General features: G+C 42.8%; 1 protein-coding gene across 1 annotated transcript; it reads left to right on the top strand.

Annotated features, from left to right (window-relative positions):
- The first annotated feature begins 32 nt into the window (after window positions 1-32).
- Window positions 33-13,626, top strand: MED29 (mediator complex subunit 29). Its single transcript, XM_075186788.1, has 4 exons — window positions 33-528; window positions 1,248-1,306; window positions 11,875-11,959; window positions 12,640-13,626. Exons 1-4 carry the CDS (start codon window positions 349-351, stop codon window positions 12,868-12,870), a joined length of 555 nt encoding a protein of 184 aa, XP_075042889.1. The 5' UTR covers window positions 33-348; the 3' UTR covers window positions 12,871-13,626.
- The last annotated feature ends 2,721 nt before the right edge of the window (window positions 13,627-16,347 follow it).

Below are 16,347 nucleotides of genomic sequence, written 5' to 3'. Positions count from 1 at the left end.
ATGTGACCTCCGGAGTCACGATCAGGGCTCGATGTGTCGAGCCAAGCGGCGTGCCCCGGAGCATGACGGGAGTTGTAGTTTCAAGCCTTTGCTGGAGGTTAGGAGGAATACGTGTGTTATAAGAAATCGATAATGTGAAAGTAGCCCCGGAGACCGCCATCGCCCTAGGGCATATTACATATAAAAATAAAAGTGGCTAAATTGTCCTAGATGCGGGATTACGGCTATAAACTCCGCCCATGTCAGCTTCCCCAGACATCTTTAACTGACATACTGGCGCGTGGTGTCTGCTCAGCTTTGTGACTGGTCACGTGATTTTTCCCACCTGTACGGAACTGTAAACAGATCATGGCGGCGCCCATGAACCAGTCCGTGGGCCCTCAGCCTCCTGTGGGCAGCGGTGCCCCAGGACCTCAGCTTGGCCCAGGGGGAGGACAGCAACAGCTCGGACTCCCCCAGCAACAGCAGGACTTCGACCCAGTGCAGAGATACAGAATGCTCATCCCCCAATTGAAGGAGAGTCTCCAGGTACTGGAGGATATAGGAGATGAGAGGAGGGGTGAGAGAGGGGGGACACAGGGAGGAGAGGGGTGAGAAAGAGGGGGGGGGGAGACACAGGCAGGGGTGAGAGAGAGGAGGGGACATAGGGAGGGGTGAGAGAGGGGGGGACACAGGGAGGGGAGGGGTGAGAGAGGGGGATCCCTCCCTGTGTCCCCCCCCCTCTCCACCCTGTGTCCCCCCTCTCTCTCACCCCTCCCTGTGTCCCCTCCTCTCTCTCACCCCTCCTCTCCTTGTGTACCCCCCTATCTGCTGTGCTTGTCATGGCTGTCCTGCCTTTAAATGTCGAACCTCGAGCTCACGTTATTGAATCAAAGTTTGCGGTGTAGGGTACCTGTCCACTGTTTACAGGCTTTAAAATAACCTATAATCTGTGTTTTGGGATTATATTTTCAATTAAAACTGGGCATTACTGGTTCACTGCGTGCATGACAAATCTAAAAGTACTGTACAATATAATCATTATGGTTGAGTCTGAAATTGTTCTCTCTTGTTGAGAACCGTTTTTAAAAATTTGGGACAAAGTATTGATCCTATCAATATTGTTTTCTACTGAGTAGTTCTATGGTAGTTGATACGGTGTGATTTCTCTTTTTTGTCTGTATACACTGAAAAGTCCATTGAACCTGTTATATATTTTATAATATCTAAATATCACCTCCTCCCTTTTTTCTTTTCTTCTTTTCCAGAACCTCATGAAAATTGCAGCCTTGAACCTGGCCCAAAACACCAATATTGATAATGGACAGTGAGTATTTGAGTGTGTTATGATACCACAAAATGGATGTGTTGTGTATATAAGTGTCATGTAGTATTGACCTTCTTGAATCTACTCTGTTAGCCTTACTGTTAGATAGATATATATATATATATATATATATATATATGCGCATGCCACTTCTCTGAAGAGTGGTAAGATATCTACGAATGGACTGCACGCTGTTCTATTAATATCCGAATTAAAGAAAATGCTAATAAATTACTCCATAGGTGGTACTGCGTCCCCTCCAGGCCATATACCCACAAGCAAGTGATGCTTGCTGGATAAACTATGGCCCTCTTGGAACGTTTATGCATATATGGTGGGACTGTCCCAATCTACTCCCGTTGTGGGCTGCCATCCTTTCCTTTTGCTTCAACAGTCCTTGGTGTCTCCCTGCCTTCTGATCCCAAACATGTGCTTTTGCCCCGGCCTGTCCCGGACCTCCCATCTCACACTCATAAAGTTTTCAGACATATTGTTAGCGCGGCGACCTGCCGGATCGCGGCCTCCTGGAAGAACCCCACGCCTCTGACTCTTCACATGGTCTGCGGTCGGGTTTGGCACACCTACCCGATGTAACATATTACCAGTATCTTGAGGGGCTCCTCCGTATCTTTCTGTAAAATCTGGTGCCCGTGGTCTTCCTATCATAACCGACCTCTGCGCTGATTCTAACCGGTACCAAACCTGTGTCCGAACTTTCAATCTAGATCATTTCTACATTTTCCTGGCGTGAACCTATTCCCGTCTCCCCCTCATCTAATCCCTCTTCTCCCACCCCCCCCCCCATGACCATGTACTTGTCTTCTTTTCCTCTCTACACTATAACCCCCCCATGTTTAAAATCATAACATCATTGTAGTACAAAACCGGCACACAGTTGATTTCATAATCTGACGGAATGTTCACTTCTGACTTTGTATAACACACTTTGAAGTGCTGTCTACCCCATATATATTTTTGCTGGACTTCATTTGAATTCTCTATTTTTTTGTACTCTTATGTACTTGATGTTACCAATAAAACAGAATTTAAAAAAAAGAAGACACTTCTCCCTCTAAACGGAGCCATCTGGAAGCTATAGTGTTAAAAAAATAAAAATAAATGTAGCTTTCTAGGAAAAGTCTTGTAGATTATGAATGCAGCCATTCAGAGTATGGAATATACCAAGGCTAATTAAATTAGAATACCTGTGGAATTGAGTTTGTATAAAATTAGGGTGTATTTTGGTCTTTTTTGCACCCTGGGAGGTATGAGCAAATTAAGCCATATTTTATGACACTGTCATTACATCAGGTATTGTAAGTTAATTACTGTCAGTACATTCCACATTGGAAAATAACATGGGAGGCCACTTGCATCTAATTGAATAACCCCCTTATTATCCGTGTGGTAGTAGGCAGTGATCTTTGAACACCACTTCTGTAGATTCTTCTCTGAATTATATAGTTTGTCTGGAGCAAAAATTCCCTCATCACTTTATTCCTTGTACTTGGGCAAATATGTCAGCATTGGTTATAGACTTGTACCTGAACCTGTAGGCTGTATAGTTTGTTGGTCATTATTGTGACAGAATTCTTTTAAATCATTTTAGGTTTTCTCGACTTTTTTTGAAGATGTTATGGGTCTCCCAAGTGCCTCTTCTGGGCCTAAAAAGAAATATTTTCAATAGGAAGTAATTCATATTCATCAGGTGATTTAAGGTCCGGCACTAGGACCCCACTTCTCAAACCACAAGTTGTGTCCTTCTGCTTTAATGATGCCCTGTTATGACCAAGAAATTCTCCTCTTGTTGCATCAGTCTCCACTGGTATATCACTTTTTTGACCCCAGTACTCTTACTTCATAGGGCTGTCCAGCCCTTTAAGTGGACTTGAATTCAACTGTGCCTTTGTTCACGTAAATTCAAACCTCTAAAACCTTAAATAGGAATTTGTCTGGCTATGTGCTAATAAGCGTCGAGGGATTGGTAATGACTCTTTAAAGGCCAATGACCCTTGTCAATAATATTATATGGACCCAAAGGTTGTTTTAACTTATTCAAACACAGTCTGGTTGATCTTTGTGTCCCTTTGTCAGTAGGGAAAAACCTAGATTTCTGTAGGCAGCATCATTTAAATACCTAGCTGTTTGTGCTGGGTCTCTGAACCAGGGTGATGGACCAAATAGTAATCATCATCATCATCATCATCATTTATTTATATAGCACCACTAATTCCGCAGCGCTGTACAGAGAACTCGCATCAGTCCCTGCCCCATAGGAGCTTACAGTCTAAATTCCCTAACAGAGACAGAGACTAGGGTCATTTTTTTTTTTTTTGAGAGCAGTCAATTAACCTACTAATATGTTTTTGGAGTGTGGGAGGAAACCGGAGCACCCGGAAGAAACCCATGCAAACACGGAGAGAACATACAAACTCCACACAGGTAAGGCCATGGTCGGGAATCGAACTCATGACCTCAGTGCTGTGAGGCAGAAGTGCTAACCACTAGGCCACCGTGCTGCTGTCACTGTATGGAGGACAAAGGAGCCTGAAGACTGTGCCAGATATGAGAGGTTGTGGCTGTGTATTGTTTTACACAGCCAATTAAACTTGATATTACAGTGCAGCTCCGTTGATCAGTATATATTATAGAGCAACAGAGTAGATTAGTTGCCGGCACTGGCTGGTAGGTTTCGGGATGCTCTACATTGTCTTACAGCAAAAAGGCGTTCTGTACTCCAAATATACTATCCAGCTAAGTAACAATGTCATTATTTTATGGAGCCATTATGCAAAAATAAGGGTTGCAACATTTCAAGAAGTGGTGACAAACTGCTCTAATGTGCGAATAAACTATGCAACACACAGCTCTAGTACATAATGTATACTGTTAGCTGGAAGTGTCTCCTTGATGCCGGTACACCCAAAATATTGTACTTTTGTCCTCTCTTTTAATAGAGCGTTCAAAACGTGTTCTAAAATCCTCCTTGCACCATAGTGTATTAAGTTCTGGGCGTCGGTGCTCATGAACGCTGCAGGCAATGTTGTCGCTGACATGTGTTTAACATCTGGTTTCAAAGCCTTTATGTACTAGCCAAATTACATAAGGATATGTTCACAAATCAACAAACCTAATACACAGATTTAATGGATCGAACAAGTCATTAATCATCACCATTTATTTATATAGCGCCACTAATTCCGCAGCGCTGTACAGAGAACTCGCTCACATCAGTCCCTGCCCCATTGGGCTTACAGTCTAAATTCCCTAACAGACACATACTAGGGTCAATTTATTAGTAGCTAATTAACCTACCAGTATGTTTTTGGAGTGTGGGGGAAAACCCACGCTAACACGGGGAGAACATACAAACTTCTCACAGATAAGGGCATGGTCGGGAATTGAACTCGTGACCCCAGTGCTGTAAGGCAGAAGTGCTAACCACTAACCCACCGTGCTGTCCATATTTACTACGAAACAAGGTGTCCTACAGATCCTATACTTCAAATCAAAATCATGTTCCTGAACACAGTTAATAAACAAGTGCAAAATAGGTTTGGTCGATCATAAAAATATAAATGATAGAGATATATATATATATATATATACACACACACACACAGCTGAGTTAAGAGGAGCGAATGTGGCTCATACTGGAGATTGGGACAGTTGTGAGGGTCTATTAGTGTGAATACTAATACCAGGGATAAGGTAAGCTTTAATAAGAGAGATGGGTTCTCAGAGAGCAACTAAAGATTTGAAGGCTGTGGGAAGGCCTGATTGGGTGTGGTAGGGAATTCCATAAGTGGGGAGAAGTCTTGTAGACACGAGTGAGAGGTGGTTACCAGAGATGAGGCAAGGCACAGGTCAGAAGTAGATCTAAGAGGGCGAGAGGGAGAGTATTTTGATATGCGATTTGAAATGTATGAAGGAGTGGTGGTGTTGAGGGCTTTGTAGGTAAGGGTGAGTAATGTTAATTGGATTCTGGAGGACACAAGGAGCCAGTGTAGGGATTTGTAAAGTGGTGCAGAAGATCAGTTTTGCAGCAGCATTTAGGATGTATTGAAGTGTGGCTGTATGGGTGTCAGGAATGCCAGATAGCAGGAGGTTGCAGTGGTCAAGATGAGAGAATTGAGAAGAGTTTTGGTAGCATGTTGGTTAAGAAGATGGCATATTATGGTGATCTTTTTTTAAGGTGGAGTCAACAGGACTGGGAGACAGTCTGGATGTGAGGAATAAAGGCAGAGGGCTTGGGAGACTGAGGAAATTATGGAGTTATTGACATTGAGGGAGATTTGAGGGCAGGTGGTGACTCTGGCAGGAGGGAAGATGTCTGTTTTGGAGCTTTAGGTAGTGCTGGGACATACATGTGGAGAAAGCAGGAAGACAGTTGGTTGCACAAGATAGTGCAGAAAGGGTGATGTCAGGGGAAGAGATATAGATTTTTGTGTCATCGATGTAGAGGTGGTACTGGAGGCCGAATGAGCTAATAAGTGCCCTAAGAGAAGAGGTGTATAATGAAAAAAGTAAAGGGCCAAGAACAGAGCCCTGGCAGTCGAGGGGAGGATGTGCCAGAGGTAGAAACGCTAAAAGAGCAGTTCAGTAGGTAAGAAGCGAGCCAGGAAAGAACTGTGTTACAAAGGCCAATGGAGATAAGGGGGTGTAAAAGAAGAGGGTGATCAACAGTGTCAAAAGCAGCAGAGAGGTCCAGGAGAATGAGTATGGAGAAATGAACCTTAGACTTTGCAGTAACATCATCACTTTTGTAAGAACAGTTTTCTTGGAATGTTGGGGGATGGAACCCTGATTGCAGAGAGTCCAAAATGGAATGAGAGGAGAGAAAGTAAGATAGGCGTTTGTACACTAATTGCTCAAGTAGTTTGGAGACAAAAAGGAGGAGAGAAATAGGGCGGTAGTTGGAGAGAGAGGCTGGTTCGACAGATGGTTTCATTAGAATTGGTGAGATAAGCGCACATTTAATGGAGGATGGAAATGTGTTAGTGGAGAGAGACTCGTTGAAGAGGTGAGCTAGAGTTGGGCATGCAGTGGAGGAGATGGAGTAGAGAAGTTGGGAGGGAATAGGGTCGAGTGGACAGATTGTAGGGTGAGATGAGTGCAGAGACTTCGTCTTCAGTTACTGGAGAGAATGAATTAAGGGTGGATTGGGGAGTGTGGGTGGAGTGTGGAAATTTCTTGTTGAATGGTGTCAATTGTATTTGAAGTAGGTGGCAGAATCATAGCCTGTGAAGGAGGAAGGGGGAGGAGGTGCAGTTGGGCAGAGAAGTGAGTTGAAGGTGGCAAAAAGGCGACGTGGGTTAGAAGACTGGGTGGATATTAGAGATTAGAAGAACGTTTGTTTGACAATTGAAAGGGCAGTGCTGTAAGATGAAAGGATGAATTTATAGTGGAGGAAATTGGGATAGAAACGAGATTTCCTCCAGTGACGGGTGCACTTTTGCAGATTGTGGGTCTGTTTTGTGTGTCGTGGATGGTGTTTGGATCGTCAGAGACTGCATGTGGTAGCTGGAGCTGTATTGTCTAGGGCTGAAGTGAGTGTTTTGTTGTAGAAAGAGGCAGCCTGATTAGGGCAGAAGAATGCAGACATAGGAGACAAAAGCTGTTTTAGTGAAAATGAGAAATGGATTGGGTTAAGGGTACTTGGGTGATGTGTATGTGTGGATTTGGGGGAAGGGCATATGAGGTAAGGTGAGGCAGAAGGAAAGGAGGTTGTGGTCAGAGAGTGGGAAGGCTAAGTTGGTGACACTAGAGATGGAGAAGACAAGGTCAAGGGAGTGCCCATCACAGTGGGTGGGAGATGAGGTCCATTGGGAGAAACCAAAGGAGGATGTAAGTGATAGAAGTTTAGTGGCAGAAGAGAGAGTGGGATTATCAATGGGAATGTTAAAATCACCTAGTATGAGTGTAGGCAGGTCAAAGGATAGGAAATAAGTGTGTCAGGCTGCAAAGTTGTCATGGAATTGGGAACTGGAGGAGAGGATAAAATAGACTGATAGTGTGCATTTTAAAGGAAGAGAATGAGAGCGAGGGTTCAGAGTCTATGTCTGCAGCTCAGAGAAAGCACACTGCCTACTCCACCACCTTGGCTGTTTCCAGGTCTGGGGATATGGCTGAGGGAAAGTCCCCATAGGAGAGAGCTGCAGGGGATGTAGTGTCAGAGGAGGTGAGCCAAGTATCTGTAATGCCCAGGAAGTTGAGGGATTTAGAAATCAATAGATCATGGATGGATGTAAGTTTGTTACAAACAGATCTGACATTCCATAGTGCACAGGAGAAGGGAAGAGAGCGTAGTGGAGATATGTGGATATTGTTGGTGGGATTACAAGTACGGAGTGGAAGGGAAGGTTTGGGGAGGAACTTGAGCAGAGATTGGGGATTGTACAGGGTCCAGGGTTAGGAGAAATATCACCAGCAGCCATGAGAAGGAGCAGACTGAGAGAAAAGATATGCGAGGAGGATTTGTGTTTATGTAGCTGGTGGGTGTGGTGGGTGCAGGAGACAACAGTTCATGTGTGCAGACTAGTGAGAAGTAGTGAAATCATAATAGGATGATTGAGAAGAAGAGGAGTTTGAAGAGAAGTGTGGTGATAGTAAATAGAGAGTGTAAGTTGAGTTAGGTGCATGATGGAGAGATGTGAATGATTGTGTATAAGCTAGGGTATTAAGACAGTGGAAAAGAACAAATGGTGCAGGGCAATGGAAATGGTGAAGGATACTTTACCGCCCCCTGGCTGGGGTTAATGGAATAGGCAGTTTCTGGAGCTCTGACATGACAAAGTCCAGGATACAGACCGTTGGGTGCAGAGGGTCCAGCGGTTAAACAGAGATGTGACAGCAATCACAACTGAGCTCAGTGGGCAGCTGAACAGATGATGAAGCAGCAATGACAGTTGAGCTCTGTGGGACCCACAGCTGGACAGAGATGGCAGCTCAGTAGATCCTAAAACAGCCTTGTTTTTTGGTATGCGGTTGGTCCTCAGTGCTGCTGGGACATTTGTCAACAGTATTCAGAAATATTCCATTTTTTGTAGATGGGGATATATATATCTTATATTTTTTTTGTCTTAGTTTCTTAATTGGTAATTAATAAAAAAAAACAGGAATACTGCAATCAAAAACACCATTCTTACCTCACAAAAAGGATGAGCTATTATAATAACGATGCACTATTTTACATAAATTGTACATTGAAGCAGCCCACACACAATGGTTGCCATCATTATGAACAGGCAATGGTTATTCACTTTTGTTTGATTACAACTCGTACAGTTTCCTCTCGATGCGCATGTTGTGGTCTGTCCACAAGATGGCGTCACAGACTAATGAAGGCAATAACAAGGAAGTGGGAGCGCACCTTGTTTTGTACAGAGCAGTCGGACGACTTACTGTAGCCAGAAGCAGACTGGCATATTTAATTTGCACTTAACAGCATAAATGCTGAGAAATTATTTATTTAACACAGGACCTGTCTGTGCCTGTGAGTATGACACACAATTGTATAGTTTGGTTAGGGGTTTAGAGCTTACTCAGCAGCTCATTCTTATGTTAAACTTTTTGATAATGTGTCTATTTCCCACACAACTTGTCACTGTTTCTGAAGAAGCCGTGATGATCTCTGTCCTACGTTCCTTACAATATGCCCATCGGCTCTGAGTTTTAAAGCTGACATTACTTTATTTCCATATAATTTAATCCCAAAAAGGTCGACTGATCATGAAATACTGATCATATTCAAAAATCTTTTTAATGTTCTTCGACCTTTCCTTATATTGTGAGTGAGTTCTCTGTACAGCGCTGCAGAATTAGTGGCGCTATATAAATAACTGATGATGATTGTGTGTATATATATATATATATATATATATATATAATATATATATATATATATATATATATATTTGCTAAATGCAAAGCGGACGCCATCCTTCAGTGGTATCGCTGATTTCCCAGAAGTCTGCTGTTCAAAGGAAGCCTATCTTTCTCACAATCACAGCTTTATGTGAAATCTTTTCCGTTCTGAGATGTTTCCATATAAACATTGATCGTAGTAGGAGATATGTTTCAAAAGCACAACAGACTTCCTCTCAGGAATGCCTCTGAAGAACAATGCAGTCCGCCTCTTCTCAGGAATGGTTATCTATACAATGGCTTCAACTTGGCTACATCGCAGATGCCAGTAGCCCTGTGAGGCTATGGGTGCTCTTGCATATGTTAATAAAGGCTCTTTTATACTAAATCTCTTGTATTTAAAAGGGTTGTATCGGCATAAAATAAATATCAGTAATCGATTGCTGGGGCTTAATTATGTAGGTAGTGATTTGTGTTTTGCATAGAACTGCCTGATAAATCATAATAATCGTCTATGTATACAGCGCCACTAATTCCGCAGCGCTGTACAGAGAACTCACTCGCTTCAGTCCCTGCCCCAATAAAAATTGCAGTCTAAATTCCCTAACATATATATATATATACACACACACACACACACACACACACACACACACACTCACACACTCTAACTAGGGTCAATTTGTTAAAAGCCAATTAACCTACTAGTTTGTTTTTCGAGTGTGGGAGGAAACTGGAGCGCCCGGAGGAAACCCACGCAAACACGGGTCGAACATACAAACTCCGATAAGGCCATGGTTGGGAATTGAACTCGATGAGTGTGGTATGGGGTCTCTCTGCCCCATTGTGCCTAAACTCGCTGTTTTTATTTCCCGTCTGTAAAATAAAAAAAAAAAATCTGTTTCCAAAAAGGCTCTACCCATCCACTCTAGTTAAGTGAACTCTCATTTTCGGTCAATATCGGAGAAAATAAAAACATATATTTTTTTTTTTTATTATTATTTTTTAAATTGAACATCTCCTTACAGCTTGATGGTCCTTTTACTAGGAAGTCTTAAGTAATTCCTTTTGCCTAAGACCCACAACATGCCCAAGCTTCCCCCACACTTCTTCCCACCTATTTTGATTTTCAAGGCTTTTTTGGGACCTGTCATTTGATTGACGTTACCCAGAGTTTGCTGTTGGATGAGCCACATCACATATTCTGTCATGTCACTATATCTCATTATATAGTCTGATTACCGGTTGCTGACTAGTGTGTGTTTCCTGGATGAATAGATATCTGGTAGGTCTGACTTAATAACCAGTCTTCACAAACTAGTGTAACCTTTGTATCTTGGGTGCTTGTGCAATATGACATTTGGTTTCATCAGAAAATGTTTTTAGTATCTTTCCAAGTAACTGGGGCCTTTATATAAGCGTCTGTATTACTACCCGGCTTGGCAGAAAATTCCATGTTTTCCGTTATCTGTGTTATAATCTTAAAGACCTTTGACTCCGTGTGGGTTAGTTACTGTAGTAGCTAAATCATTTGTAACTCCAGTATTAGTTGTCATGAATATAACGGTAGGCGCCTGTCTGAGGAGTTTGCTTTGTGTTGGCTAATACTGCGACTACAAGTGTGACTTGCCTGAACCCTCTATGATTATATCGCAGACAAGAGGGAGGGAATCTGGGAAGGATATAGGGTCCCATGCCTGGGCACAGCTGATCTGTAATACTAACACGAAGGCTGTGTGTTGCCCTTTTACTTCCTTGTCACTTCTGTGTAGTGAACGGAAATTGAGCAGTGTTACTGTAAGATATGTTGTATAGTTCCCTTTATGCCAGCAGATGTTGAGAAATTAAGGGTTTTGAATAACTCCAATTTTGGGAAGTCCACAAATTGGTTCTGGACGGTAAGTTTGTATATGTTGATACGTTCCATTCTGTGTACTCTTGCCCCTCATACAGAGGTGCTCTGTGGGTATATAGATCAGCAACATTTGCAAAACTGTTCTGTGAAAAGTTCGCCTAAGTGTTCCTAGTCCTACCACATCGCACACTACAATGAAAATGCAAATCTACAAATACAGTGCAGGGTGGCACTTCACAGAATGGTGAGGCAATGACTGTGTCACCCTGCTCCACCGCAGCTCTAACCCACAAATAGATATTTTTTGCAGAGTGTGCTTGTCCTTTCTCTCCTACATACGGGAAGAGAGCTGTGTGGGCCACAGCTTGTCCATTGCCTTCCTCCTTCCAGGAAGATTGCTGCATAGGACACATCTCACACCTTGTCCATTCCCTTCCCAATACTGAAATATTATTGCATGGATCACTGTTTGCATCTTGTCTGTTCCCTTCCTCATACGGGAGGAGCGCTGCGTGGGCCACGGCTTGCCCGTTCCCTTCCTCATACGGGAGGAGCGCTGCGTGGGCCACGGCTTGCCCGTTCCCTTCCTCATACGGGAGGAGCGCTGCGTGGGCCACGGCTTGCCCCTTCCCTTCCTCATACGGGAGGAGCGCTGCGTGGGCCACGGCTTGCCCCTTCCCTTCCTCATACGGGAGGAGCGATGCGTGGGCCACGGCTTGCCCGTTCCCTTCCTCATACGGGAGGAGCGCTGCGTGGGTCAGAACTTGTTTCTTGTGCGTTCCCCCTCTTGCAGGGAGAGTGCTCCACACACAACGCTCACTTCCTTTCTCTTCTCTCCCTCCTACAGGAAGATTGCTGATCTCCCAGTTCAAAGGTTTGATAAGAGCTTGGAGGAATTCTATGCCCTATGTGACCAACTGGAACTTTGTTTGGTGAGTAACGTCTGTCAGATATTTCATTGTGCCAAACATTATAAACAATTAAGAGGGGTGTTGCAATAGTGCGTTGACGGACAATTTGGGTAGAGGGCTATTTTACAGGTTAGTGTAATAGATCCCACAGAGTTGCGTCAGTGCATGGTATTTAAGAACGATCACGCAATTGAAGGGAAAGACTAGACGTTTAGACAAACACACATCCACATTGCTAGTTGCAAGCTCTTTATTTTATTTTTATTCCGCAAGGCTTTCACACTCTCCTGAATCCAGTTTCTTTGCGACGGCTGTATATTATTCAGCCACATTGGGAGCCGTGCTAGCAGGGAATGCTAGGAATGTAAGAGTGTATATTAGGAGCCTGTGATGCTACTACACTTAAAAAAATAAAATAAAAAATAAATCCCCATGCGTCCTTGCTCCCAGTAAAGCTTTGTACAGCTGAAGTTAATATAATGTACCAGGCTGAGGCGGATATGTGGAACATACTTGGGATTCTTTGCCTTCAGTTAGGGAATTAGTGTGGAGGCTGCGGGGGAGTAATGTGAGTGGGCTGTAGCTTCAGGAAGTTGGAGGTTTGCAATGAGTAGGCGGCGTTTAGCTTGGGATCGTAGGGGTTTGGCAGAGGGGAAGGGTACTTGCTGTTTGCTGACCTATCACTTATCCCCCTCCCCTAGCGCCTGGCCTACGAGTGTCTCTCCCAGAGCTACGACAGTGCCAAGCACTCTCCCACCCTTGTACCTACAGCTACCAAACCAGATGCCGTGCAGACAGAGAGCCTGCCTTACACCCAGTACCTGAGCATGATCAAGTCCCAGATCTCTTGTGCAAAGGACATACACAACGCCCTGCTGGAGTGTTCCAAAAAGATCATGGGTAAAACGCCAACTGCACAGGGTGTCTTGTGACCCCCAATTCTTTTCACTTCTTCTTAGACCATTACAGGCAAAAGACTGGGATTTTAACATTGGCAGAAGTTCATCACTGAAGTGTGACTGGTGACACAATTGTCGTTTTCCTCCTGCGTTCAGGACCCCTTGCTTATTTGTGTATATACCTGAGTGATGCCTTTTATTTACTTTGAGTATAATCCGTATTGTTCGTATGAATATCCATCTCTTCTAGAAACAGCCTCAGTCTCAACGTGTATCAGTGAAACACTAGTACATCTGGTTTCTTGTTTAGGACAGTTACAAAGAAATTGGGTCTCCTTCACTCCTTGGGGTATATTTACTAAACTGCGTGTTTGAAAAAGGTGGAGATGTTGCCTATAGCAACCAATCAGATTCTAGCTGTTATTTTGTAGAATGTAGTACAAAAATAGGTAGACTGGTTGCTATAGGCAACATCTCCACTTTTTCAAACCCGCAGTTTAGTAAATATACCCCCTTGTGTTGCTGCTTGCCTTGGATAAATAAAATTCATGCCCTGGGTGTATTTGCACACGCAATGTACTTCTACGTTGTAGCTCTCCTTCGTGTGCTAAACCATTTTCCACAAAAACTGTGTGTGTGAATATATATCCTGCGGTTTGATCCCTCTTAGGGCATGTCCATGCACTGTTATTTTAAAAAGAAAAAATGTAAAATTCCATCAAATCTCCACCATGAAACTGTCTCTTCATTTTTTGCTACATATTTAAAAATAAACATAGTTTTACCTTTTTGTTGCTAACATATCTACTTGTGAGCTGGAGCAGCACAAAACTGGTAATAATAACATTTGGAAGAGGAGTGTTGCTAGGTAATGAAGGTCTTTTCGTTGTACGTCATATTACATATTCTATGACGACAGGTCTCATTTACAAAAGAAAAAAAAAATCCATTCTGTTCCAAAGTTTAATTTGTCTTTAATGTTTATCATGTCTCTGACGACGGAAGACTTGTGTAACTTGGCTGTGAAATAAAAGGAGAACTAGGAGTAACAAAAAGAAAGTTATTCAACATTCACCAAAAATCCCCTGTTCCATGATGCAAATGTTAACGGTTCTGTTATGTTATTATTTTGTATTTTTTTTTTTTTTGTATTGAAGAATAAGGCATTTGTCCTCTACCAACCCTCTTCTTTACATCTGTCTGCAACCAGCGTTGCCGTTCCAAAAATATCACCGTGTGGGCATGTCGCGTAATTCTTTCCCCTGACATGCCAATTCCCGAGCTTGGAAATGATAATCTAGTGCGACATGACTTGCCGTTGATTTCAGTAGATTGGCTTAATATTAAAAACGCTGCCATTGACAAGCCTGGAATGGGCTTGTTCTATAGAAATGTATATAATTGCCTTCTAGAAATATACTACTTTGTTGTACGAGCTTGAGTGTCTGCCATCCGTTGCCTGAAGTGGAAAGTAAAGAATCGTGCAATAGGAAAGGATTAAAGGTTTATGCCCTTGGAGGTGTTTAGCTTGGTTAATGTCATTGCTGCTCTATTTACTTGAAAAAGAGGAAACGCTGACTGTGGCAGAGTTTAGAGGCAACAGTATTAGGGACATTGACCCTTACCAGGAGAAGAGAGTTGTACATGAACATGATTAGACGAGGGCCACACTACAAAGCTGTTACATGGAACGTTAATGACACACGATCTGTGTTCTGTCGCCACAATGTACAGTACATTTAAACTGAAAAGCACGGCTAAGTTCCCCCTGAGAATACAGGTCCCAGCATGCTTTTCTAATGGCTCTACGGATAAATATACAGTACTTTAAGCGGTAGCATAACTAATATTACATCTTGTGTTTATGTTAACAGGCTCATTATTCTAAGAGGTTTTTTTTCTGCAAACTTGTGTATACAGTATATTTTATTGGTAGTAGTTAATTTACATAAACAAAACGAGCAAGATTATTAAACCATAGACAGCAACAGGACCCTGCTACTCAGTGGACAAATGTATCAATGCGCATGTACCAATATTCCTGGGACTGAACTCTGTAAAGAAGCCTATTGGTGAGGGTCATAGCACAAAGTGTGAGCAGAACAAGATTAGCCCTTAAGAATCTCCAATTTGCTCCTCCTGGTCGTCGTCCTGGGGATTTTCCACGGTCATCAGTCTGTCGCTCACACTTCTCTGTTCCAGCTGCAGTGATTCAGTTCTAGAACAACTAGTTCCTAATACATTAAACCACAGCCAGAGAAGAGGAAGGAAGTGTAAACAGTAGATTATTGTTGCTAAATATTGTGTTCCTTAAAAATAAGAGAGAAAAAGAAAAACATGCTATGTATTTGTGCAAGTCTGTATCTTCTGAGTGTCGCTGTATTTGTGATCACCCCCCATTGTGACCTAAGAAGACGAAAATGTTTCCGTCATTCTGTTTTGGATGACGGACACGGATGCCTCGGCTTTGATAAGCTGATCCATGTTTACATACTTCTCCATACACTCCCACAGGCGGCTGATTACAGGTTGCAGTGGATCCCCTGCACGCCGCTGTTTTGCAGAAATATGTCCCTTTTGTTCTATCTCATTAACGAGGCATTTTCATCCACAGAACGGCTGCTTTCTGGATGGTTTTTGTTATGTGCACCATTCTATGTAAATGCTATATACGTGCATGAAAAACCCAGCCAATCATTAGTCTCTAAAAGACTCAAGCCATCCAATTAAGATGCCAACAATCGTTCCACGGTCACTTAGATCACGTGTTCTCCCCATTCCGGTGTTTGGTCTGAACAACAACTGAACCTCTTGACCACGCCTGCATGCTTTTATGCATGGAGTTGCTACTACATGATTGGCTGGTTAGATATTTACATTAACGAATAGGTGTACCTAGTCAAGTGGCCGCTTAGTGTATAGATTAGGGAGGTTTACATAATGCTTTTGCAAAAACAAATAAAACATTTGCAGGTATGGAGAGTAGTAGAGAACCTCACTTTTATAGGAAGGTGCAAGAAATATGGGAAGAGAATCAGTGTTGCCAGGACCCTGGTGAGATATTTATAAATAGTTCTGATACACTTTATTTTTCATGTTTGGTGTAATCTGACATAGTGTAAAGTACCCTTAGGGGAACTAATGTTTTCACACAATATTTGTTTTTAGTTTTTTAACTGATACTCTGCTGCCTTGGTGATATTGGCAGGGAGTGATAACTGTTAACTTTAAAATATTTTTAAAATCGGTATTGCAGCGGTGCTAATGCGATTCTTCTTAAACGGGCTTCTCCAATGCAAAACCACAAGGAAGCTACTGCCAGCGATGCTGAACACCCGCACCAGCAGAGAACCTTGTCAAGCCTTGCATTGTCGTTTTATGTATACATTGCATAGAGCCTTGTGGACTGTGTCTGTATACAAAGAGTTTGGTTCCTCTGCGGCCCCATTTGCGTGGGAGATGGTTTATAAGACAGCTTATTTGGTGCCAAGTTGCATATAGCCTGATGCT

The sequence above is a fragment of the Mixophyes fleayi genome, chromosome 9, assembly GCF_038048845.1.
Source record: "Mixophyes fleayi isolate aMixFle1 chromosome 9, aMixFle1.hap1, whole genome shotgun sequence".
NCBI lineage: Eukaryota > Metazoa > Chordata > Amphibia > Anura > Limnodynastidae > Mixophyes > Mixophyes fleayi.
The sequence above is the reverse complement of the archived record's forward strand: the minus strand, read 5'-3'. Positions and strand labels throughout refer to the sequence as shown.